General features: G+C 37.9%; 1 protein-coding gene across 1 annotated transcript in view; it reads left to right on the top strand.

The window, feature by feature from the left end:
• Positions 1-26241, top strand: part of ca10a (carbonic anhydrase Xa) — a 207442-nt gene that overhangs the window by 6282 nt on the left and 174919 nt on the right. Inside the window, exon 2 of the mRNA XM_067369943.1 lies at positions 14632-14706. Within this exon, the coding sequence (XP_067226044.1) occupies positions 14632-14706 (75 nt within the window). The remainder of the gene's footprint in view (positions 1-14631; positions 14707-26241) is intronic.

The following is a 26241-nucleotide window of genomic DNA, read 5'->3' as shown; positions in this document are numbered from 1 at the left end:
GGGTGGGTGTAGCTAACGCTATTGACTGTCACATGCAACGGGCATAGCCATTTGTAAAATCCCAGCCATGAATCTTGTCACAAACCCACTGTAGTGAGACACCATGACATGTTTGCACTAGCTCTCAGGTGCCCTGTGGCACATCATCCACAATCTGCACCTGGCCACTCAACATGTTAGCTCAACAAGCGACGCTTGGCGCAGCTTGACAGTGATCTCGGCTCTCTTTACAAGGGAGGCCTCGCCGCTGCCACGCATGTGACATCGAGAAGGTGTTTTTAATGTTCGGGCAATGCCACGACTGAAGGCCGGAACGTTAAGCACTGATATCTACAGTATAGTACAGAGGCTTTCGCTGTGTCTGGGTGATCCTGCACGCACACACTGGGCAACACTGTCTCAGCCGACTAATCTGATAATCCCATGCAGATGTGTCTGTGAGCGAGTTTGCATCTGTGCATGTGGACGGAGAGAGAGAGAGAGGGAGGGAGAAGAGACAGAGTTGCAAGATTTTCAGAATCCTCCTTACGTGATTTGGTTGTTTATTCGTTTCCCTTACGGAATGAGGGGCTTATGTCACAGTTCAAAACATTTAGATATTATGTAAATTGCCAAATGAATTGTTTGTTTGAAGAGAACCTGAATACATAATACAGATGCAGTTTGTGTTCTTGTTGATAAAGGTGTGTGAGTCTCTGAGGGGAATTGCTGAAAATGCTCCTGTAATACTGATAAAGTTTATATCTGGTTGTAAAACTTCCACTCTCACATTTGCCTCAAAGCATTTCTCAAGGGAAGTGCTAAGATCTCCTTGTTGTTTTTGCTGGTCAAGGCAGTGGGTGTGCATTTCATACCATGCCATCTGTCATATAATTTATTTATAGCAAAATAACTTTTTTTAAAAATTTGGTGCTGCTGGGGTCATAGTAAGGCCATCAGAGCTTAAAAAAAAAAAAAAAAGTATTAAATCTAGTGTTGATCCACAAACGATACAGACCATTAGCTTATGGTGTAGACCGAAGCTGGTGGAGTGGGCTCCACACCAGTATAGTCAATGTAAAATCTTAATAGGCTGATATAGCATGCCATTGATTCAGTCGACTGCCATTTTTCACAAAACAAGGCTACATCTGAAATATCTTACTTTCTAAAAAAGTAAAGTAACTAAGATACTACTTTAAAGTAATTTCTTTGCACCCATTAAAAAAGTATAAACACAAATGTTCTATACACTGTAAACCCGAATAAGTTGGGCTAACTCAAAAAATTTGAGGTAATCAATTTTTTTGTTTCCAATTTTAAAGGTGCTACAGAGGATCTTTTCGTTGACTGAGAAACAAAAGACTGTTACTGAGTTTTTGAAATGAGTGCATGCGTAAGAACAACCCCCCTCCTTCACAGCTCATTTCGAGGGAACGCCTCCCAAAACTCGTGCAAGAGTATTGGAACACGAGTGTTTGTTTACCACCGGCATTCGCTGTGTCGTGTTAGTGGATTCATTATGTCGGGCTCACCGGTTACTGGAGTGCACAGCCGCGCACATCTCACAAGGAACGTCATGGCAGTGATTGACAAGCCAGAGGGCCAATCGTTTATGCGATAATCACGTAAATGTTTGGCTGATGTTTTTAAGGCCCTACCTCGTGCACAGATGATGTATATTAATATTATTCCTTTCATTGCACCTAATAGTCTTTTATCACTTAGTAAAGACAGTTTCAAGTAATATTGCAAAAATGTATAAAACAAAACATCCTCTGTAGCACCTTTAAGTAAGCAGAACTATCAAGTTTTGAGTTAGTAGTCTAATAAATTTAAGCACTATATACAGTGAATGTACTGTAAATCTCTACATTAAAAATTAAGATGGTAATAAAGATTAAAAAAAAAACTCAATGTTAACAAACAGGCAAGATAAATGTTCTGCAGGAACACACACATTCACTCTGGACACAGTCACCTCTTACTGTCATTTCATTATACTGTAAATATGGGCTAAGAAACGTCTTATGTTTATATTCAATTAATACATATTGTTATCCCTTTACAGTTAATACTCTAATAAAATACTTGAATGACATGTTAACTATTAAATCTAAATTTAACCGTAAGCAACAGATATTTCAGCAAAATAAATGTTTGCACTGAATATCCCTCTCTACCGCGTTCTGTCTGTCTGATGCAGGTGTGTGCGCCGGCGCTCATTCAGTAAAATGAAGTTTGAAGTTTAACGCAGACTGTCAGTAGGAATATTTATGCAAAATGGAAATGTTCGCGTGAATTTGTAACATTGACAGATGCATGTACGTCTCAGCGCAAAACGTTCATTCTACAGCTATATCCTTATCTGTAAAAGTGCCTGACGGGGCACGCCATTATGCTAATGTATTAGCTTAAAGCTTAAAATTAAAGAATCCTCATGTTTTGGGCAGCTTGGATCTGTAAGACTTGATTTTCCTGCTAGACAAAAACAGAGATCAAGCATCCTGCAATACAATAATACAACTTATCTGGAAAAAAAGATCTCAAAGAAGTAGCAAAGGACAACTCCTTGCCCTAACCCCAAAAGGACAATGCCTCCCCCACCACACACACACACACACACACACAAACACAAACACACCTTCCCTTCCCCCTGACTCAAGTCACTGAAAATTCTTCAAGACATATAATGTAACTTGTGTATCTATTGTTTTTCCCTTTTTATGTTTGGTATCATTTCAAATGTCTCAGTGCGATTGGTAAAATGGTCTCAATTTCACAGCAGTCACTGGTATTGTGAAGAAGATTGAAAACTAAGGAAAATTCTATCCTCTTTTTGGGTGGTGCCTTTTGTGAAAACCCACTCCTCTTTCCCCAAAACAGGTGTTGGTTTAGTAAATATAACCCTTTTGTTCTGGTCTGTATATAAGGTAAATTGCAAAGCAGTCATGCGGGTTCTTCTGTAGCCAGAAAGCCCCACGCAGTGATGGACAAGTGTCTTTGAACACTAGTCCACTACTGTGTGTATATGCATTTCAATTGATGTTATGCATTCATTATTTCTGAATTGGCTTCTAATTGTCCAACTATGAAATTGACATTATTACTTGACAAATAAAATGTTATATTTGATTTACTCTGTATTCTTCTGAAATCATTATGATCAGTAGATTATTGGAGTCCATATTTCCACAAATCTGCGTCAGGATAGATTAAAACTAAAGGCTCAATGAAAGGAGCATGTGGGCACATCATGGGACCTTTTGATTTCTGTCTATCAAATGGCTTAGCAAGTTGCAGTATCGTGACTAAGAAAACTGTTTTTGTATGAACAAGCATGTGGCGGTTCGACTCAAATGCATTTGTAAACTCTGCACCCTCTGACTAAGATCAGAACTGGCGAGTTTGTGATCGTGAAAAGAACTTAACGGCTGAAGTGCCTTTTCTAAGTGATATGATGTCCGGAATGAAAGAATAATTGAAAATATGAGATACCCAGAATAATCAAGTATCTAAATTAATACATGACAAATGATTAATTTCTAATTGGAAACACAAACTAAGAATCATTTGATATTGGAGTCAGATTAAACGAGTGAAATTAAGTGAACTTCACAGAGGCGCTGAAAAGGCATAAACGCGTTAACCTTCGCCCAGGCCGTCGGATTCCATTTTTGGGCCGATGGGGGTTCCTTACAGATCACATACCGGTACCTTTCCTGCAGCAGCTCATTCTGTTTCCTGTACTTTTTTTTTTTTTTTTTAGGTGCGTTTTGTCCATAGAAATGCGTTATTCAGTGCTGTTTTTTGATGAGACTGGCAGAAGTTTTCCGTGCATGGTGGGCAGACCCGGCTAATCGATAATGAGAAGTGTTGTCGAGGATTTTCATTATGGATTATTATTGATTTTTATCGAATGGTTGTCGCAGCCCTAGTACTGAGTTAGCTAACTCATACATTTTAAAAGCAATTAAAATAAAAAATAAATAGTTAACTAAATTTTTTATGCTGAGTTCTTAAAAGGCAATGAGTTCATACAAATCAAAAAAATGTTTAGAGCCCTGCGCGGGACTGATTTCTTAAACCCTCTCCCACTGAATGTCTGACCAGGACATCCCACAACCTGCGTGTACCACTCCCACCCGCTCCCGCAATGTTTGTGTCTACTCTCGCGGACTTTCTCTCAGAGCTTGTGAAAAATGTAGGTCTACACAAATACTCAGACTAAATTCGTTCAAGTTAACATCCAGAATAACAAACTTTAAACATGATTGCGTTTAAATAAGATGTAGACGCTAAACCAAAGCACCACACGTTATAAAAACATTGTTTTTTTTGTTTTTTTTGTTAGCATTATAAAACATTAACTAGGGCTGCACGATTAATCGCATGTTATTCTCACGCGCATTTCGTCAGTAAAGCCGGTTCCCTGATTACCGCTAAATCGCCATCACCTGTTTTTAAACGGAGCGCCTTTTAATAGACAGAGCCGTAGTTCACAGACAAGCCACGCAATATCGCGTTCATTATCGCAGGCGATTCATCTGCGATATGAACGCGATATTGCGTGGCTTTTCAGTGATCTACGGCTCTGTCTATTAAATGCCGCTTCATTTGAAAGCAGGTGATGGCGATTTAGCGGTAATCAGGGAACCGGCTTTACTGACGAAATGCGCGTGAGAATAGCATGCGATTAATCGTGCAGCCCTAACATTAACCATTTAAAACAAAACCACAACTATAGCGGCACCTCAGTTTTTAAAAGCAGGCTACTGCATACACACTCACTAAAAGATTAACTAAACAAACAGTTTAACTGTTAACAGATAGTTTAAGTAAATAAGCCAAGGCACAATAAAAAATAACATTAACTTATTAAATAAACACATAGGACATAGAAAATAGGCTAGATATACTTTAAACTAATTAAATACAAAACAAAATAAATAGAATGCCTCAAAAAAATCTCAGATTTCACATTCACAATAGCTTGCTTAACAGGCTATTGCAAAAAAGAAAATAAATAATACTAAAAAATAAATAGGCTAAATAAATAAATAAAATAACATAGCCTACTTAACAAACAAATGAAATTGATCACTGGGCCTTACATTGCTTACTCCACATTACTATGAAGGAAAATTATATAGCTGACTGATTGCGGTCCCAGACTTGTTTGCCTTTCTTCCATGATCCGCCCACACAAACTGAATGCCCTCTCTGATGGCGCACTAGATGCGAGAATGCTCAAAATAAAAATTTTGAGAATTATTTCCAGATGTCTGACTTGTCTTGCTTTGCTTTTGTCTAGTAAACAGCCGCTTTAATTTTCTTCTCAACTTCATGTGTTGACTCCATTTCTATTACACGCCAAATCCCACCATTCCCCGCAGGTCTTTCTGACTGGCCACTCCCACCCGCAGCAAAGGTAAAACTGCCCGCTCCCGCGAGATTTGCCCAACGCAGCCCTCTAGTTCAGTTTATTTGAAATATGTCAGTTCTGTGAACTCAAAGAAAAAAGTTCTATATACTCATAACAGTTAATTTATCTGATCTACTTTGTTCAACTTAAGTTTGTCCTACTCAAATCAATTAAGTATGTTGAGCATTAGAGTTTACAGTGCATAGTATGAATGTGTGTAGTATAAATGTAATCTGGATGTACTACAGCTAGCAGCATCAGTTATGTCACTTTCTTGCCATTCACAAATCCTCGCTCATGGCCTCATGGGACAGTAAAGTGTCCATCAGATGTGCACTTCAGAATTTTGCTGGGTACTTTCCACTTACTGTTTTATACTGTGAATTTGTACATATTACGCTTTTCACATTTCACATGTGTTCTGCACCTACAATATAGAAGATATATACAATTTCAGATGCAGTCAAAGACTCTCTAGAGCAGATAGGTGCCATTTAATATGGTTTATACAGCATTTTTTCTTTATGAGCATGACAACAGCATTCTGTAACCGAGTTGACGCCTGCAAACTTTTTAGGATTTATAACCGCAATCCCTGGCATTTCGTACTGTATGAATGGAATTGCACTGGAAAATTAGTTGTGTGCCTTGTCATATAATGCGTGAGCCATACCGAACTGTGTAATTGTGCTAATACGTCCCGTATTTGTAAGTCCCGTGTTAATCATGAGGGGTTTGTTTACTCCCAGAGGAGGAGAAATTAGTTGTGTTCATCCGAAGATGGATGAACTCATGCGCTCGATTGGATTCATTTATTTAATAACACGCTGTCAATTGCGATAAAACTTCCCGGTGTTATGGACATCGCCACCTTTTATACTGTCACTATGGTTACCTGAGTTAAAATACAGTTGTGACTGCTGTTCGTTAGTACAGATTTGTATCCAAGCAGGTACTTTAATCTGCTAAATGGAAAAAAAAGAGCCTGTGAGCAAATGCTGTTGTCCATCCCAAACAGTGACTGTGAACACAGCTATCATGGACATCTACTGATAGATGATTTACTACTTGACACTTAAGTTTGACTGAAACATTGAAAGATTAATGGCAGAAGTTAATTTTTGTAAGTAATTAAAGGGTATATCGACTAATCAGAAAATAACCAATAGATAATCTGTAAAAAAAAAAAAAAAAAAAAAAAAAAATCAGAAAAATTTGAATTGGTCAAAAAATCGTTGGATTAATCAAATAATCCTAATGTACAGTATGTTGTTGCTGCTGCTAAGTCTTTGTATCACTTCTTTTTGAAAAAGCCAGTTCAGAGGTCCGATCAGTGGCACAGAGGAATGATTAAATGTATCAAGGGTGATTACACATACAGCCTATTGCCTGCCCTTTTTATATTGATAAACGGTTCAGGATGCTTGGGCTTGATTGAAAGAGTCCACCGGGGATGAGCCCTGCAACATTACACTAGTGCAGCTGGATCCATAATGTGGTGCCACAAACGGGCCGGGTGAAAGACAATTATCTCATAAGTCAGTAAGCACAGCTGTCGGCAAGGTCAAGTTTCATTTATGGGCGGCATTTGCGCCTCTTTCTCTTTTCACCCTGTATGGATGAGCCCCGGGACTGCATCGGTTCCATGATGAATACTAATGGTTGCCTCTGACAATTAGTTTCTGATGAAGTGTTTATTTACAGCATCACCTAGTTTCTATGAGACTTCTGGAAGTGCCATGTGTAGGTAGTTTATCAATTGGTTTTGAAATGCTCTTTAGAGGGATCAGGGATATAAATGTATGCAGTTATGGAGTGTCATTTCTGTTCTGTTGTTCTACACTTCCATTAAAGAAAAATACACTGAGTTAATAGTACACTACAAAAAAAAGGTGTTAGCATGACTATAAAAATGAATCAGTTTCTGCTGTTAACCATACTGTAATTACTTTGTTCTCCTAGATGGGGGAAGAAACATTTGAAGTACAAAATATGTTGGATTCAACCGAATGCTCAATAAGATACTGTGGGTTGGAGCAGAATCTTAAACCAAATCACAATATGTGAAATAGTGTCAGAGCCTTAGTTACCAAAACAAGGCAACAAAGCATAAAATGTTCTTTTTAGAACAATAAGTGGACCACAGCAAAAGTAAGAGTCTCAAGGTGTATAGCATTATAGTTCACCCAAAAATAAAAATTTCATGCAAAACATGACTTTGCTGCTTTTTTTTTTTTTCTCAATGGAACATATTTCCTCAGGTAATGCTAATTCTGTGTGAATATATGTGTATAAATATTCTTCCTGTTTAGAAGAATGGAGGCACTCGAAGAAGCATTCAGTTGTGTTCTGAGGCAAACGTGAAAAAGTGTTTTCCACACATCATTCATATAAAAAAGAAGTTTGAAAGCACTTGTTAGAGGCATGGAACTTCTTTTAGCTTTAGATAAGTGCCTATTACCAACAGAATCCAATCAGAATTTAATTAAATATAAAATGTGTGTGTCCCGTCAGTTTTACCTCTCCCACTTTTGGTAGTTTTACGGAGATTTCTTATCCTGTGCGAATTGCCCATTAATATTCCTGTGGTAAAATGACATCAATCTACCCTTGTAAAATGAATCCTGTCCAAATAGGGCTTTTCTTTTATTTACAGATATGACGTAAAGCACTGATGAATAATGGAAATTTTATGCGAAATCTGCCCCGACAGCTCTAAAATATAAATAATTATTATAAGCTTACCGTATCGATTTAGGCTAATGCAAAAACAAGGTATGGAAGATGGATTTGTGATATACTCACTCATTTTACATTTTACAGTAGTTAATTTTGAAAGTTATAAAGCAGGGATGGACAACTCCGGTCCTGGAGGGCCAGTGTCCAGCAGAGTTTAGCTCCAACCCTAATCAAACACACCTGAACCAGCTAATCAAGGTCTTTAGGATTAGTAGAAAGTTATAGGCAAGTGAGTTTTTATCAGGGATGGAGATAAACTCTGCAGGACACTGGCCCTCCAGGACCGGAGTTGTCCATCCCTGTTATAAAGTGTAGCTTAAATAAAATTTCATCTCAATAAAGATCAACAGAACAGTTGAACAGAACATCTTAAATACTGTAGATAAGAATACATTTTATTTATAATGCACTTCTCTTAAACCCAAAGCGCTACTGTAAAAAACATGCAAAAAACAGAAAACAAAAAAAAAAAAAAAACAATAAAAAAAAAAAAAACAATAATAAATACAGTTGAAGTTAATTTAAAAAAAATCCTTAAATAAAAGCATCAGGGTATGGGATGTCCATTTTATACCCTGCATGAAGCATCATTTAGTCAAGAAACATTAAATATCAGGGTAAACTGGTGAAAAACAACAACTGTAAATCAAACTCAGGGGCATCCTTATGGTGCCTGTTTTTTAAGACTTGAATGTCTCTATTCAACTTGTCCTGTTTATAAATATGCTGTAATTAAGGCAAACTAAATGTGTCAGGAAAATGCAAAACTTGCGCCCAAATGTTAGCGCAATCCTAGTGAATTATTTTCATGTGTATCAGGGGCACAATTGCATGTGCTCCCACAGGTCCTGTTCTGTCTGCAGCTGTGTGAATGTTATAGTTTTATAGTTTCTATGGTTTCTAATATACACATTGAAGAGTCCCTCGTGCCAGATAGATGCTAATAATAAGCATTACTCATATCTGTCCATAAATAGAACTTCTACACTAAATAAGTTCTAAAAGACCATTTGAATGAATAATGTTGCTCTTCATTCCATTTCTTTCTACATTGGAGTATTTTGGGTAATTGTGTTTTTGTGTAACCGGAGTAAATGAGTACTTTTTATTTTGTGTGTGTCAGAGCAATCAACACATGCTGTATATGAGTTCTCTTGTAACCCTAATAGCAGATCCTCATCTAGGAAGCATGACAAATATAGCTGCACTTGGATGCACCAGAAAATTCAGTTGTTTAAATCATGTTGGTACACTACTGTCGTTGGTGCAGAACAGGTTCTCTACTACTTAATTACTTGTACACATCCCTAATCTCTAGTAGTGACAAAGGTAGATAAATTTTCCTCTGTGCCTTTTATGTTTAGCTGTTGTGAAGTGCCTCTTTGAAAATCCTTTGCCAAGCAGGGGGGTCTCCCCATTGGGAACAGGGATCAGAAAATTAGTGTTAATTACTTTTTGATCTATTGACACTAACTCTGCAGACATTCAATAGGTTTGTTACCTCTGTGCTGCAACCGCCCTCATCTATTCATTTGATTACCCAACTCTGAATAATGCATGAGCAAGTCAGCTGCTGGGAAAGCGGCACCATTTGTAAAATGCTGAAAAGGCAACGCCAGCAGCATTCAATCATTTGAATGATATTATTAAACCAATCACTTGAATCCCATTATTAAAGCATAAAATGTAAACCCTCTTGGATCTGAGATGATACTGTCCCTTAGAGCCAGTTCAGACTTAATCTGGCCTTTATGTATCCTCTTCCACTGAGAGTGAGGCCATTGTTTATTTAGTAATTGTTTGTCCTTCCCTTTGATTCGTTGTGACAGGATGTAAAGCGATGCACATGATACCGCAAACGCTCTGACTGTGGACCTCCAGCACGCCGCCAATTACTTGAAGTCTTTTGGACGGAACGTGGTGAAATTAACAGCTTTAAATGTCTATTCCGTATGACCTCTGACTGAGTTTCCGCTTTATAGATTTGAGGCATTTCTTTCTGCTGAAGCCAGTAAATATGTTATTGGGGCATCGCCAAGCTGTGTGGGAAATGGAATAGAACTTAGCTGCTTTGCTCAAACTGCTGTCATAATGAAATATGTGATGTCTCATTTTCATGCAGCCCTGCACATTCAACTGGGACACACATAAGATCTGAGTGCAACGAATTACATTCAATCACAACAGTTCTTTAGTCCCTGTAAGCTTACAGCCGTATACACGCTTGCATAAAAGCCATCAAAACTCTCATTTTCATCACAATAGGCATAAAAACTACTTCCTTGGATGTCCTATGGAAAGCTTTGTTGCATCAAGTCTGGAGTGCTTCAGTCTTGTGCTTTCAAAAAATGATCAATTGGCGTTATGTTTTCCTATCCAGTCTCTGTCCTGCTAATGACGGCAGCTTTGAGCTGCAGGGATGGAAGCATTGTTTTTCCCACTGAGAGGGAGAGAGATGGTTTGATGCAGTGTCTGATGCTTGTCCTGGAGCTTCCACTAAAGCTCTTCTGTATTATTAAGCCAGTGTCCCTCAGGAGAACATGGCTGATGAATTGTTATTGCCTCTCACTCCATACTAACTTCTGCTTGAAGATGGATCCTGACAAGATACCTGAGACAGAGAGAGGGGGAGAGATTTGTGACGTTCATAAGTTGGTGGTGGGATATAAAGTTTTGTAGCTTTCTGTTTAAACAGTTACCGTATTAGGCATATCCAGGTGTTTAATTTTGACTTGGAACCACCCATGACAATACCTGACTGAACCCTACAGCCATGGCCAAAAGTATAAGCAGTGACAAATTTTGTGTTTCGCAAAGTTTGCTGCTTCAGTTGTTGTGATGTTGTTTCACAAAATACTGGGTTTACATCCAAACGTGAAGCAAATCTTTTGAATGTTCGCAAAAAAATGCGAATTAGGTGCGTTCCATCAAGTTGTTCGAGCAGATGACTGTGGTATTTGTAACCTAGTAACCAACAGTAAATAAAACAGCAAAAAAGCAGAAACAGCTGCTTAGTCACGTGAGTTTAAAGTCATTTTAAAGTATGTGTTCTGAGTTTGTTAAACCGCAGAAAAATGTTATAAACCACCCAGCCAAATTTGAATGATTAAAAAAATTGGCAAGTAAATGAAATAAGTTATCAATGATCAGTGTTCTCTGCTCTCAAATGCTGGGGGCATGTCGGATGTCGGAGCTGAAACCACACCCACTCGCAAGAGCTTTAAATAAGTAGACCGAGCTGTATTGTATATTATAACAACCAGGTAATATGCATTTGCGTGACGAAGGCATTACTAGCTAAATGTGCAAAGGGCTGTATAACTAACGGTAATGACACTTGAGCGTTAGGGGCGGTGCCATGCTCGGGGGCTCCAGTGTGCTCCCCCGTTTTAGCTCCGCCCAAAAAATCCTGAACGGAGAATTGGTGAAAAACTCTTTAACGCTCTAACTTCACAATTCAGTACTACATAATTCAGTCTTTGTAATGTGTTTCAGCAATACATTTGTAACATTTATGTGTTTAGAAACAATTCTCAGAATTGACTTTACAGGGACTTTAATGTTCGCTACGTCAGAGTTTATTTGGCAAATGCGTTTCCATATCCCATTATTCACATTAACTCTTTTTTGCAAAAAACACCTCAAAAGAGCGTTTCCTATGGAGTCCCCTGCACATGACATGCAAGAAAATTAAATTGTGCGCACGATTTACTAATTCGTTCCCTCGAGTTACTAAATTGTGCACATGGAATGAAGTAAATTGTGCAAGTTTTAGTTAATCGAGGGAACAAATAAATAAATTGTGCGCACGATTTAGCCAATTTTTTATTTTTTATTATTTTTTTATTTCTTTTCCCTCCCCTGCATGTCATGTCCCCGGCTCTGTGGTTTCCATCACTCGTTTCTGATGCGATACTTCAAAATGTGCATAACAGCGTGATGGAAACAGCTATTGTTTCTAGATTATTGTTCAGTCTTTCAAATATTTGCAAAAAGATTCAGTGGCCAAAAAAGAATCTTTACCGTAAAAACCCAGATTTCACTGTTTTTTTTTTTGGCCCTGGCATATAATGACCAGCTAACATTTCATTTTTCAAATCATCAGCACATGGGAATGTGAAGTCGGGTGAAATCACTCTGATTGGATTATAAGAGCAGACTGATTGTTATAAAAGGAGGGAAGAAGAGCTTCCAATCATTGTGTTCTTGTTTTAGCAATGGTTACCTCCAATAAAGATGTGCAGCCATCATTGCTTTGAATCAAAATGGCCTCACATGCAAAGAAATTGCTGCAAAGAATATTGCACTTTCTGGATCATGATGAACTTCAGGGAGAGATTCAACTGCAGTCAACTGCAGTGAAGAAGGCTTCAGGATGTCCCAGAGAGTCCAGCAAATGCCTGGACCATCTTCTCCTGAGGAGTCAGCTATGGAATCATGTCACCACAAGTACAGAGTTTGCTCAAAATTGGCAGCAGGTGGTTGTGAGTGCATCCGCACACACACTGAGGCCAAGACATTTGAACAATGGCTTGGTGTCAAGAAGGGCAGCAGAGAAGCCACTTTTCTCCAAGAAAAACAAAGTACAGACTGAACTTCTGCAGGAAGTACAAGGATTGGACATTGGACAGCATAAGACTAGTGCAAAGCTATTTTCTCTGATGAAGCCACCTTTGGGTTTGGGTATTTGGGACATCTGGGAAATTCGGTTGTCCGGAGAAGAAAAGGTGAACGCTACCATGAGTCCTGTGTCATGCCAACAGTGAAGCATCCTGAGACCATCTATGTGTAGTTGCTTTTCGTTCATGAGAGTGGGCTCTTACAATTCTGCCATGAATAAAGAATGGTATCAAAACGTCCTGCAAAAGCAACTTCTCCCAATAATCCAGGAGCAGTTTGGTGATCATCTCTGCATTTTTCAGTATGATGGAGCACCATGTCACAAGGCAAGAGTGAAAATGAAGTGGCTTGGAAATCATTACATTGAAATTTTGGATCCGAGGCTATAAAATGCTTATCATTGCAAAAAATGCAATACTTTCAGCCATGGCTGCAGGATATCGGTGTAGTTAAAAAAAAAAAAAAAAAAAAAAAATCATATCCTAATGCATTTCTCAAAATCTGCACTTTAAATTAGTTTTTGTTTCACATTTTCACATTTAACTTTAAAAAATGTATTGCACACAAGTAATGATGATTTCATGCACAGTGCTTTATAAAAAAAATGTTTAAAGGATTTTTTTTTTTTTGTTACACCAAAAAGCAATATAATATAGAGAGAAAATCAGAAGAGAGGGGTGCATGCAGCTTTATAGCCAGGAAATGATGTATGTTGAAGATGATGCACTCTCAATGTGTAATACATGTTTTCCAGCTGTTGACTGGAATCATGTTTTTGTACTGTCCGTCCCTGTTCAAATAAACGTATAAATACAATAAAATAAATGATGAGTCCAGTCATTTCACTGTCCAAGGAAAAGCTGTTGAAAAGAATGTTTTATTGTCTGCTACAGTAAGTTAATCGAACACTACTTACTTTATCTTGATCTATTATTGGAAACATTTGATTGTAGAATAAATGAATTGTGTGACAAAAATGTGTCAGCGAAAAAGGCATGCCTACACCAACATCGATAAGCAAACCTTTTTACTTGCATGATGCTGCATCCTCTCCTGTAGGTGTCACTGTGCAGTAAACCCATTACCACTATTATCAGCTATTTTGAAAGACATCAGAGAACTAGACCAAAACAATTCAAAACCTCTATTCAGAAGTATAAATACTATCTGAAAAATCTGCCCATATCTAGTGGCCCTAATTCATATTCTCTTTAATCAAGCAGTTTTAGCATCGCAGTCAACATCAGTTTTGAAATTTCAACTGCGTATGTTCAGATAAAGTAGTACTCAGTGAAATCGTTAGCTTTAATGTTGCTTTTTTTTTCTTTTCTCCAGTAGAGCCCCTAAGAGGAGGAAGCATTTTCGCCTCTCCAGCCACCACCTCTTTTTGTGAAATTGAACCACTCTCCTGCATTAGTTCTTGTCCTTGATGGAAGGATTAACCCTCCTCTAGTTCCATTAAAAGGCAGCCTTGCCACCTTTGGCCCAACAGTCATGTTTTCCAGTGGCAGCAAGGACAAGAAAGTTTAGGTGTAAAAATGCAATATCCTAAAATCTTGCCTTGTAATTTCAGGCTGTGACCTCCTTTAGCAGCGGGATCTTTACTTGGTCACTTCAATTATAAACTACAACCCTGGTTCAGTCGGATCTCTTGTCAGGTCCACCCATAATGCATCTCTATTCTAATGTTTGAAGAACAAATCTGGAGGTTTTTAATTCCAGTTTTGTTTGTTTTGTGCCTCTCTTGCAGGGCTGTTTGCCAGAAATCATTTGTGAGTGAAAAATGACAGAGAATGGTCAAATTCAATAAAAATGTTTTTCTATAATTAATGCTAAATCACTCCAATTTTCCTCTTCTTTCCTCACAGCTCAGCCAAATCCACCCAAAATCCATGAGGGATGGTGGGCTTACAAAGAAGTTGTTCAGGGGAGCTTTGTTCCAGGTAATCATTTTACAAATGTTTGCAAATGGTGTTCCTTACGCTCATCTTACACACATGGATTGTACATTAGTTATACTTACAGAACAATTATTTCCTTAAGTTTGTTATTGTTGGAATCAGTGAAACATGTTTTTTTTTAAATAAATGTTCATTTTCAAAAACCACCTGTACGCTTACCTGGCAGTAAAGCTGTGTGCATACAGTGTGACATTAAAAATCAGTTTTATACTTATCATTGACAGCATGATGCAGGATTAGAGAAAGTGGAAGAGTTCACAGCAGAAATTAAAATGCCAGACATGCTGAAATACATGTAAGATATAAGTTTCCTCTGTTTTTGTTGTGGAAAAAAAAAATAGAAACAAGGCAAGATTTTTTTTCATTTCTTCAGATTAAGGGTTCTTCCGAAAGGTTTACAAGCTCAAGAATCTGTCCAATTTTTCAAAGCAATTTCTGATGCATGAGCACAAGATAGACTTTAATGTAAATTGTGAAGATGTTCTGACTTCAGTTATAGGGAAGTGAGGATGGCAGCTTTATAAATCCTGGTTTGGCATGTAATATCTACAAAAGTTGTTTTTTTTTTTTCTTCTTTTCTCTGTCTATTCTTTTTAAAGGTGCTCTAAGTGATGTCACACGTTTTTAGGCCAAAATTTTTTTTAAAAACATCTCCTCACTATCCGCTAGCTGCCTGTCCCCTGAACACACTGTAAAAAAACGGTCTCTGTAGTCGCCACAAGCTCCAACTAAAAACAAACTGGTGCAGTCTGGACCATGAATCATAATAAACATGCTCCAGCCAATAACCGACAAGAATGATTTTAAATGCGCGTTCATGACTGTTTCAGGAAGCACGGAGGGGAGGGGGGAGAGGAGGAGGAGGGAGAGTCTAGCTAGTCTCTGTTTTGTTTGACAACACTTTGAACATCAACAGGAAGTTACATCCACCCAGGATCACTTAGAGCAACATTTTTATTTTAACTTTGCAATAATTTTGTGCCACAGAGATTTGAATCAGTTAAAATGCTGATTTAAAAAAAAATCAATAAAGGTTGTCACAGTCATTATCAGCTTGAATGAATGAATGAAGCTTTTATTTGATCCAAAAAAAAAAAAGTCGGCGCACATTGTGCGAATTTAGACATTCGGGAGCTCGTGAGCCCTTGTATGTGTTATGAGTCTGTTAACCTGATGATTGTCTAAGCAGTTTGTAAATTGTGCAACCGTACCACATAGAAAGCCAGTGACAATTGCATGAGTTTTGATGCTAAACACAAAAAGAACAGCATGGTCATTTTGTTCAACAAAAACAACTTGTGTGTGTGTGTGTGTGTGTGTGTGTGTGTGTGTGTGTGTGTGTGTGTGTGTGTGTCAGTGTATGCGTCAGTGTATGCACATACTATAGGGTTGCTAGTAGCCTACTGTATGTGATGTGGTTGTATATGATTTAAAGGGGTCATGAATTGAGAAATCAACTTTTTACTCAAGCTTTTGATATATAAGTGATCCGTGTACTATAAGAATATCCTGTAAGTTTCAGAACTGAAAACTTGCTTGTTAGTCCAATAAAAGCTTTAATTGACACCAGGCCCAGCAAACGTTAACATGTTAGTGAGATGAGGAGGAGAGAAGAGCGATACAGGACTAAAAATGACATGCAAGGAATGTGGTTATTTATTTTCAACAATCAACAATGTCTCAGTTCAGCATTATTTATTTGTTTTCGGTTCGTTTCACTGTGGATTCTTTGGTAAATCAATTGCATTTCAGTGCAGGCTTTGCAAACAGACTTTTACGATATGGACTCAACAGTAATGCGACAACATGTAAGTAACAGTGTTCATTCTAATGCCTGATCTGATATGTAATGATTCATGTACAGTCAGATGTTCTTTGTCTGTGTGTCAGTAAATCAAACCAGTGACTAAACGGTCAACTTAGTAGGATGAAAATAATCTGTTGTTAACTGTGATTTAATTATAAATAGAAAGTGATCAAAGAATGCTCCCTTTAAAATCGCTGGAGCTGTCAATCAAACAGCGCACGCTGGAGCTGTTAAATTTAATGGCGCGAGATTATAAATGACTGAGTTCTGGACGCGCACCAAAACTCACATTTTAATCTACAAATCTCTTAGTTACGACGCGTTTGCACTGTTAGTTATGATAACATTAGTTAGTGTGCAGAAACGGAGTTGCAATGACGAGATCACTGCTTTCGGCTACAGTGTTCATCACTGCAACCTTTCATGCCACGATCTAAATAAAATACCATGAATCTGAATTAAATGCTTTAATCAACACCTTTTCTGATTAGTTATGCTAATATAATACTTAGCTATTTCATATGCAAAGATGTTAGCCAGTCACAGCAGTTACACTGAAGTCTCACAGCAGACACACCCCTTAAAACAGAGATTTCAAATAAGAGGGCTGAAGTCAGGGTAGGAAAAATGGCTTTTATTTCTAAATTATGAACATTTTTGATGTAAAAAGCATATAAGTGCACCCCAGGAAACATGTAATTCATATAAATGTATTAATTGCATTATAATGAAATTTTGTCAAATTAGTAATGTGCTGATTTGAAGCTCAGATCAATTAATATTTTGGTGGAAATCATGATAATTCAAGATTCTATATTGCACTGAAAGTTGAAAAGAACAGCATTTATTTGAATTAGTAATCATTTGTAACATAATGAATGTCATGTCCCATTTGGTCAGTTTAACGTGGTATTGTATGTGCGTACACAGTTAGCGAATAAGACTCATTATCTGCAGATAAATTTATAACCAGTTGTTTTTTCTGTCTCTGTTATAAACTATAAACCTCTTTATGGCATAGTGGCGTAATGAGCTTGTTGGGGTCAGAAAAGGGGCATCAACCTACATAGCATAAGCAAGCCAGACGTCCAAGCTCATAGTTTATGATACCTTATTTATGTTTGTGGTTTTATGTGCTCGTTGATCCTTTTTTAGAGGATTACACTGTTCAATGCTGTAAGGGCGGGCAAAAAGAAGGATTTTAAAAGAGGTAAAGCTGGAGAAAGGTTTTAAACCTTTGTCTCTGAGTCAGAGTCACATACTGTGGAATATCACGCTGGGCTTAGATGCACACCATCTCGAGCTGCTGAGAGGGGTGTCGGATTGGCAATCTGGTTCCTGTTTATTCGCCAGAGGTGTGGGAAGGACTTTGTGTTGGGGAAGGGGGCAGCTGTATTTTGATGATTGTTAAATGCTCTGTGCCCAGCAAACTAAAGTATCCGTTATCTGTGAGTCCCACTGTTGCATCAGTGCGATCTTTGTTTGCCTGTGGGGCTGTGGAATGGATGGTGTCCCTGACCGTTGCTGGCTGATGAGCTAGAACATGTTGAACACTAATGTGTTCTTAAAATGGCTTTAAATATTGTACAACACAGCCTGATTTTTTTTCAAAATGAAGATTGATTTACACACTGTCACAGATCCATCTCCAAATCAGAGTAGAACTGTGGCATGAGATGTTATATATCTACAGTACTAGTATATGTGACACAGAGCAGAAAACCGTGAGCCTCCATTGGAGACCTCTTCATGAAATATAACCAGGGATGCACAATATATCAGTACCATATTGGTTATCAGTCTTTATTAGATTTTTTTTTTTTTTAATTTAATTTGTCAGCATCAGTCAATACTGGATATTTAATTGTGCATGTTCATTACTGCCATTTGTGTGTTTTAAATAAATACCTTTGGCGTAATCTATTGCTAACTTAACAGTTAAATGTGAACTAGCCTCAAGAAAAATATTCAACCCTCTACAGACACACTGAAGCTTGAGTCACCATTGACTTGTAAATTTTTATTTTTCTCGCCAGACTTTTTACGTAGAATGCAAGGACAATGCAAATAAGGAAAAATTCTACATAAATAGAAATAAAATATAAATTTCTAACACTATTAATGTCATCTATAATAAGAATAAATAATCGAACTACAAGCAATAGCAAAAATAAACACAAACAAAGATGCAAATTAACACTATAAATTTAAAGTTTACAAAAGTTATTCAGTCAAGAGCAATAAGTAATTGTTTGCAGTTAGTCTGTTGTTTGATTAACATAACAGAATTTTCATTTTTGGGTGAACTAACCCTTTAATAATAGACAGCAGCAGGAATATTAGGCTGCTGTCAATTTAAGATTTATTGCACTGATCCAATATACCGATACTATTACACATACATTTTCTTTGTCGACCGTTTACTTTCACTCAAGACATAACCAACTATGTTTACTAGGATACTCTCCAAGATTGGTATTTTGACATAATTTTGTGTGAAATTCAAGTGCAAGATGTGAAAAAAGACAGACCAAAGCATGCATTTATATCTACATTGTGCTATGTAAAGAAGCTTTCAATGATTTATTGTTGACAATCATCATTTGACTGACAGTAAGGATGCTACAGGGTGGTTGTTTTGACACTGTTTGTACTGTCATATATCGCACACATATCTATCTATATGTGTAATGTTGGAGAATCACAAATCTTTCATTTAAACTGTGGTTAAGCTACATAAAATCAATAAAGAATGCTAATAGACAGGTACATCCTGCATGTCAAGCACTTACAAGCAGTTTACGGATTGACATCCACAGGTCAAAGTAATTAAGGACAGAGAAAAATGGCCATTGGAGCTCTAGTTGAGCTGTGTCTGAAACAAAGCATGTGTAGCTGCTAGAAATATGTTGGACTACACTGAAAACCTATTTAATTTCTCTTCATGTGCTTTGAAATTTATCAGCTGACATGTGAAATTGTTTTATGCTGCAATAAGTCCCATGCATGTCATCATAAACAATTTTATGCATCTCACAGTGCTTTTGAGCCCTCTCTTGCATCACGCATCATGCACATGGCTTGTGTCAAATCTGCAATTGTCACAACTTTCAAGGCAGCCAAAACAAATTCTTTTCATTGCCAGAAAAAAAAAAAGAGGGGGCAGATGGAGGAAGCAGTGCTAAGCATCTCTCTCTCTCTCTCTCTCTCTCTCTCTCTCTCTCTCTCTCTCTCTCTCTCTCTCTCTCTGTCTCTCTCTCTCTCTCTCTCTCTCTCTCTCTCTCTCTCTCTCTCTCTCTCTCTCTCTCTCTCTCTCTCTCTCTCTCTCTCTCTCTCTCTCTCTCTCTCTCTCTCTCTCTCTCTCTCTCTCTCTCTCTCTCTCTCTCTCTCTCTCTCTCTCTCTGTGTGTGTGTGAGAATTACTGTAGAATGTCTGCACATTTTCATATAAATCTGTCTGAGTCAGTCCTGATCAACACAGATTTTAGAGTTGATACAGTGTTTCATTCGTGAATGTTGACACCACTGGAAAATTACTGTGATCCAACAGTCTGATAGAAGTTTTGATGGGAGATCTTCACCACAAGGTAAAAATATTAAAAAATGTTTCTATTATTTCAAAGCAAATGGCTTGTAGACTATTTTAGAATCAAGACATTTGCTTTTCATGACAGAGTAGTTGTAATAGACAGCGTTGGTATACTAATGAGCTTAATCATATGATATGTCAATTAGTCCACAGACATAGATTCCCTCCAGCACATGTCATTGGGCACTAAATGGCCCATTCACTTTAGGCAGGAATTGTAGATATGAAAATCGGGCACCCAACATTGCTTCTATTGTTACTATCATGGGTATTTATACCACATATTCCTATGCATTCTGAAGAGGTTTTTTGACATGCATTTACAAGATCAAAAATTACTTGAATAGATATAATAGGGGCAAGAATCAGCAAGGATCTGGTCATTTGATCTGTACATTAGCGTTCAAAAGTTTGGGGTCTATATAACTTTTTTATAACTTCTGATGTCTTTCACCAAGACTGTATTTATTTGTTTAAAAAATACAGTAAAAACTGTAAAATATTATCCTATTTTAATGTCTTAAATTAAAATGAATTTTCAGCAACAATTACTCCAGTCTTCACATATAAACATTCATCAACTCATACATCAGTTGTGGTAAATGGAAGCTTGAGAATGTTTTCTTGACGTATGCAAGAACCAATGAGGTTCATTCTTGTTTGTTATGCAGCACGTTTGAGCTTCTGGATGAGGTTTGTTCCCGCAAGTCAAGCAGGTTCGTTTAAGCTTCTGTTTATGTTCAGTGATGAATGTTTATATTTGAATAAAAGCCTAAATTAAATCTGTTTATCATATAAAGTGATCATGTCTCTTCAGAAAATTTGGAATAAACTGCTTAATTCACATGGATTAGTTTTACGATCTCTTCATGAACTTTACGAAGTGTCAAAAGTGGTAGTTGTGTAGCTGTCTAAGGAGGGACAGAAAGCTCTTAGATTTGCATTCCGAAGCCTTACAGGTTAGGAACGACATAAAGTTGAGTAATTAATGGAAGAATTTTCCTTTTTGGGTGATCTATCCCTTGAAATTGAGCACTTTTTGCCTTTGTGGACTTTTAGAAAATTCTCTTAAAAACATTTAAGAAAGTTGTCTAAAAGTCCACAGGGCCAAAAGAGCTCATAGTTGAAAAAACATGAAACCATACACTAAGCATAAATCACTGCATACACTGCTGTTCCAAAAGGTGGGTGTCAGTAAGATTTATTTAGATTGATATGATATGATTTGATATATGATACACCTTTGCCAAAAGTTTTGGGATGCCTGCCTTTACGTGCACATGAAGTTTTAATGACATCCCATTCTTAATCCGTAGGGTTTGATATGGAGTTGGCCCACCCTTTGCAGCTATAACAGCCTCAACTCTTCTAGGAAGGCTTTCCACAAGGTTTAGGAATGTGTTTATGGGAATTTTTGACCATTCTTCTAGAAGCGCATTTGTGAGGTCAGGCAGTGATGTTGGACGAGAAGGCCTGGCTCGCAGTCTCCGCTCTAATTCATCCCAAAGATGTTCTATTGGGTTGAGGTCAGGACTCTGTGCACGCCAGTCAAGTTCCTCCACACCAAACTCGCTCATCCATGTCTTTATGGACCTTGCTTTGTGCACTGGTGCGCAGTCATGTTGGAACAGGAAGGGGCCATCCCCAAACTGTTCCCACAAAGTTGAGAGCATAAAATTGCTCAAAATGTCTTGGTAAGCTGAAGCATTAAGAGTTCCTTTCACTGGAACTAAGGGGCCAAGCCCAACCCCTGAAAAACAACCCCACACAATAATCCCCCTCCACCAAACTTTACTCTTGGCACAATGCAGTCAGGCAAGTACTGTTCTCCTGGTACTCGCCAAACCCAGACTCGTCCATCGGATTGCCAGACAGAGAAGTGTGATTCGTCACTCCAGAGAACACTTCTCCATTCTAGAGTCCAGTGGCAGTGTGCTTTACACCACTGCATCCGACACTTTGCATTGTACTTGGTGATGTAAGGCTTGGATGCAGCTGCTCGGCCATGGAAGCCCATTCCATGAAGCTCTCTACATACTGTTCTTGAGCTAATCTGAAGGCCACACAAAGTTTAGAGGTCTGTAGCTATTGACTCTGCAATTGCATCCACTTTATGATACCACTAACAGTTGACTGTGGAATATGTAATAGTGAGGAAATTTCACAAATGGACTTATTGCACAGATGGCAACCTATCACGGTACCAAGCTTGAGTTCACTGAGCTCCTGAGAGCGACCCATTCTTTCACAAATGTTTGCAGAAGCAGTCTGCATGCCTAGGTGCTTGATTTTATACACCTGTGGCCATGGAAGTGATAGGAACACCTGAATTCAACGATTTGGAGGGGTGTCCCAATACTTTTGGCAATATAATGTATACATGATATATGTCATTCACTCACTCAAGGGTAAAACAATTTTAGTGTGACCTTCATATAATGTAGTTTGTTTCAGCCATTTGAAAATATATTAATAACCTCTCACAGAACATCAGCCGAGATGTATGTGATCATTATGTACCAGGAACTGCTTTCAAAGGGTAATGGTGTTGCCCCAGCTATCCTGGCCCCATTTTCACTGTGGTCTGTTTGATCATGGCCTCCTAATATTTCCATGTATGAATAAATGAGCAGTGTCTCCTCTCCTCTGACTGATGAATGAGTTTTCTCGAACACATTAAGTTCTTCTTCAGTATAGGGCTATTCAACACATTATAGAAGCTTTACAATGCTTTTGGTGTGTACTAAAATGCTTACACTTCTTTTTTTACAGCGTTTCATGGTACCCAAAAAAACGAAATATAATTAAACAAATGATTAATTTAGAAAAGAGAGATATGAGCATTTCTCTAGCAAGAAATGATGCACATTCACATGAAATGACTCAATGTCCTAGAAAACTTGAACAAAATGTTTTGTTCTGTTTAAGGGGGATATCTCCTCATGGTACTGCTGTTACCATGACCAAAAATCTGTATCACAGTATTTTTTAAAGATTCTGGTGGTTTCGGTATATCACAATGTTTCCTTTTTTCATTACTGGACTTTATATAAGTTATAGTGGTTTATTTTAATGTCAGAAGTAAATGGAATATAAAAACATTGTAATGTCAAATACAAATTTTAAACAAAAAAAAATTGTGATCAAAACAATTTATAAAACTAACCATTTAGTTAACCTTTTACAATGTAATCAAATTAAAATGTAATAATACCTTTTATTTTGGGCAAGTTTACTGTTTAAATTAAAGTTAAACCAAACTTTTAATTTGACAAGTTGTCATGAAGACCTTTGAGTTTCTCTAGCCGTGTCTCATTACGAAGGCTGCATCCTCCAGAAGTTGCATTTGTCGGCCGCATACTTCATTGAGGGGGTCTCATTTAAGAAAAGTAACCATTAGATTGCAAAGAAAGAAAGAAAGAAATTACAGTATTTTACCTCATGAGAAATAATTTTATTATGGTTACCTTTCTTTAAACGCAACCCTTGTAGGACGCAGCCTCCAAAATGGGAAGCAGCATGTGTGTGTATATATATAGACTATTTGGTTGTTTACAAACATTGATGTGTTTAGTGGTCAGAGCCTACCTGGTGGCAGAAAATGACAGTTCTGCAGTTGCAGCCTATTGAAGCCACAGAATAAAAGGGGGAAAAAAAAGGTTATTTTGAGTGTATATCTCACAATTCTGAAAAGAAAATCCTACAGTTCTGACTTTCATCCTCAGAATTGTGATATAAAGTTAGCGGGTTTGAAGTGGAAAATTTGAAGAACGTATACTATGTGCAGAGAGCATTCACTCAGTATCGTTATCTCATTTTTGACCTAGGTGGCAAAAAGCAAACATTGTAATCTGTTGGTGCCAATGTTTAGTTAACATCCCATCTCGATCTCCACAGCCGCAAAGGATCTAAAATATCTATTCATCCGGCCATCAAGCATGACACAGTATAGTAATTAAAGAAAACACACAAGCAGCGCAGTTCTTGCCTTTTGTGTGTGTGTGTGAACCATAGAGGAACCGCATTATGCTGCCGCCTTAATCTCTGGGTGCAAGAGGCCCGACAACAAAAATCCCCACCGCAGCTGAATGGTAATTCATCTCATTGACAGTCATCCCCGCTTTTTCCTGAAGGCATGCAGGAATGCTAAGTTTAGGCGGCAAAACATATCCAGAGCAGCTAATTTTCTCCACAGAGGTGAAATACATCACACGGCAGTTCCTCTCAGAAATGGTGACAGCTGTAGGTATTAAGAGACTGGCTGATGGATGGGGTGTAGGGAGGGAGACTCTCATAACCTGCTCTTTATTTACTGCCGCTTGACTGACAGGGATGAGTAGGAGCACGATAGGGTCTGGAGAAGAGAACTTGGATGGTTCGAAACGTGTGCGAGACTGCTCTGGACCTCTCATGAGAGAAGCTGTAGTCGCTCTTTCCTGTCACTCAAGCCTGAATGGTCTGTTATCATCCATCAGTCAGAAAACCACCAGGAAGCCAAAAGACTCCTGGTGAGGCTAGAAACCTGAAAGCTTTAAATGACATTTATATTTTAGGTTGTTTGAAATGTCTTAGACGTATTGTAGATCATCCTAAATTTGCAAAACAAACGCAATTCATTTGCATACGAGAGCTGGTGCTGAATGAGCCCTCGTTAGTGAAGATAAATGTGCTATTCATCTCAGTTTCTTGGATGTCATCACCACCGTCATTTTAACTGAACTTTCATGTCTGGTTCACAGGTGTTAGATTTTACTCCGATAATATGAAGCATTTACTATTCAGCATGTACGTCAGCACTCTCTGCTCTAGATCAAACCAATTTCACTCCAGGGGGTGAAAAAAGATGTAAGTGATTTCTGACGCCACCCTCATTTAAGAGAGATACAGAGAGGTTGAAGTCTCAGGGGTGTGCTGCGGAGTCTTGCAGATTATTTTAAAATGCTGCCGTTCCATATTTTTACATGTGCTCTTCAAACAAGGCTCTTTAGAGATGCCCTAAAAGCAATAGAAGGGCTAATGTTATGGCTTCTATAAAGATTTTATGTACATCCTGTATAAATTATTTGTTTAAAAGGCAGGGCTCTAAATGAAAATTGGATGGGAGATGAAATCTGCTACGTAAGACAATTCCCAATTTCTAATTGTTTTTTTGACAAACACTACACTCTAAAAAAATGCTGGGTTAAAAACAACCCAAGTTGAGTTGAAAATGGACCAACCCAGCAATTGGGTTGTTTTAACTCAGCGGTTGGGTAAGTTTTGCTGGGTAGTTTTGTTTAACTCGACTATTGTTTAAAAATTACTGTATTGCTTGCTTAAAATGAACCCAAAGCATGTTTGAAATCAGTGGCGGTGCTAGGCCGGGGCTTGCAGGGGCTATAGCCCCACCAGAAATGTGTTTAGCATCTGTGCACCCCCCCCAAGGATTTTCTAATGATTTTCCTGTTTTTTACTCTGTCACTTTCATTAAAAAGTCATTTAAAACCTAAAACATAAAATAAGGGTTAATTTTGTAAATGTGCCTATAAACAATAGTTTTACTAGGGGAGGAGCCATTGCATGTTCAGGTACGGCTTGCATTAGGACTGGCAATCAAACGTCTCGTCAACAGCCATCATATGAGCAATGAAATGTGAAGCAAAAGACCGCAGACTTGGAATATTAAGATAACAACAGAGATATTGTCTTCTTCTCTTGTATTGTAATCTGCAATTGGTGAGTAGTTACCCTGATCTTTTGAATATTCACTCATGTTATAAACGTCAAATAATATAGATTTTATTATACATTTTTGCGCTTTGTTCATCTTAGCTAGCCTAGCGGTGATGAAAAAATAAAGAGAAAATGTCGATTTCCATCTAAACATAGATTAATGCGTTAAACAGTTGTCTTTGACCGCATTGCATCTGCTTTTTCAGTTTATCGTGCTGCGTTTTAAAATGCCGTGTCAAGTTCAACTTCTGAAAACATGTCACCCAACACCCTGAGCTCTCTTCAATGTTGTTTGCGTTTTAAAATTACAATCACGTTACTTCATTTAGCTCACTACAGTATACAGACCTACCTATACGTCTATGGGACTGTAGTCGACAAAGACTGGAAAGAGCTGATAAGGTAATAAT

This window comes from Chanodichthys erythropterus, chromosome 19, assembly GCF_024489055.1.
Source record: "Chanodichthys erythropterus isolate Z2021 chromosome 19, ASM2448905v1, whole genome shotgun sequence".
NCBI classification, from domain to species: Eukaryota; Metazoa; Chordata; class Actinopteri; order Cypriniformes; family Xenocyprididae; genus Chanodichthys; species Chanodichthys erythropterus.
Note: the sequence above shows the minus strand (reverse complement) of the source record. Positions and strands in the feature narration are given on the sequence as shown.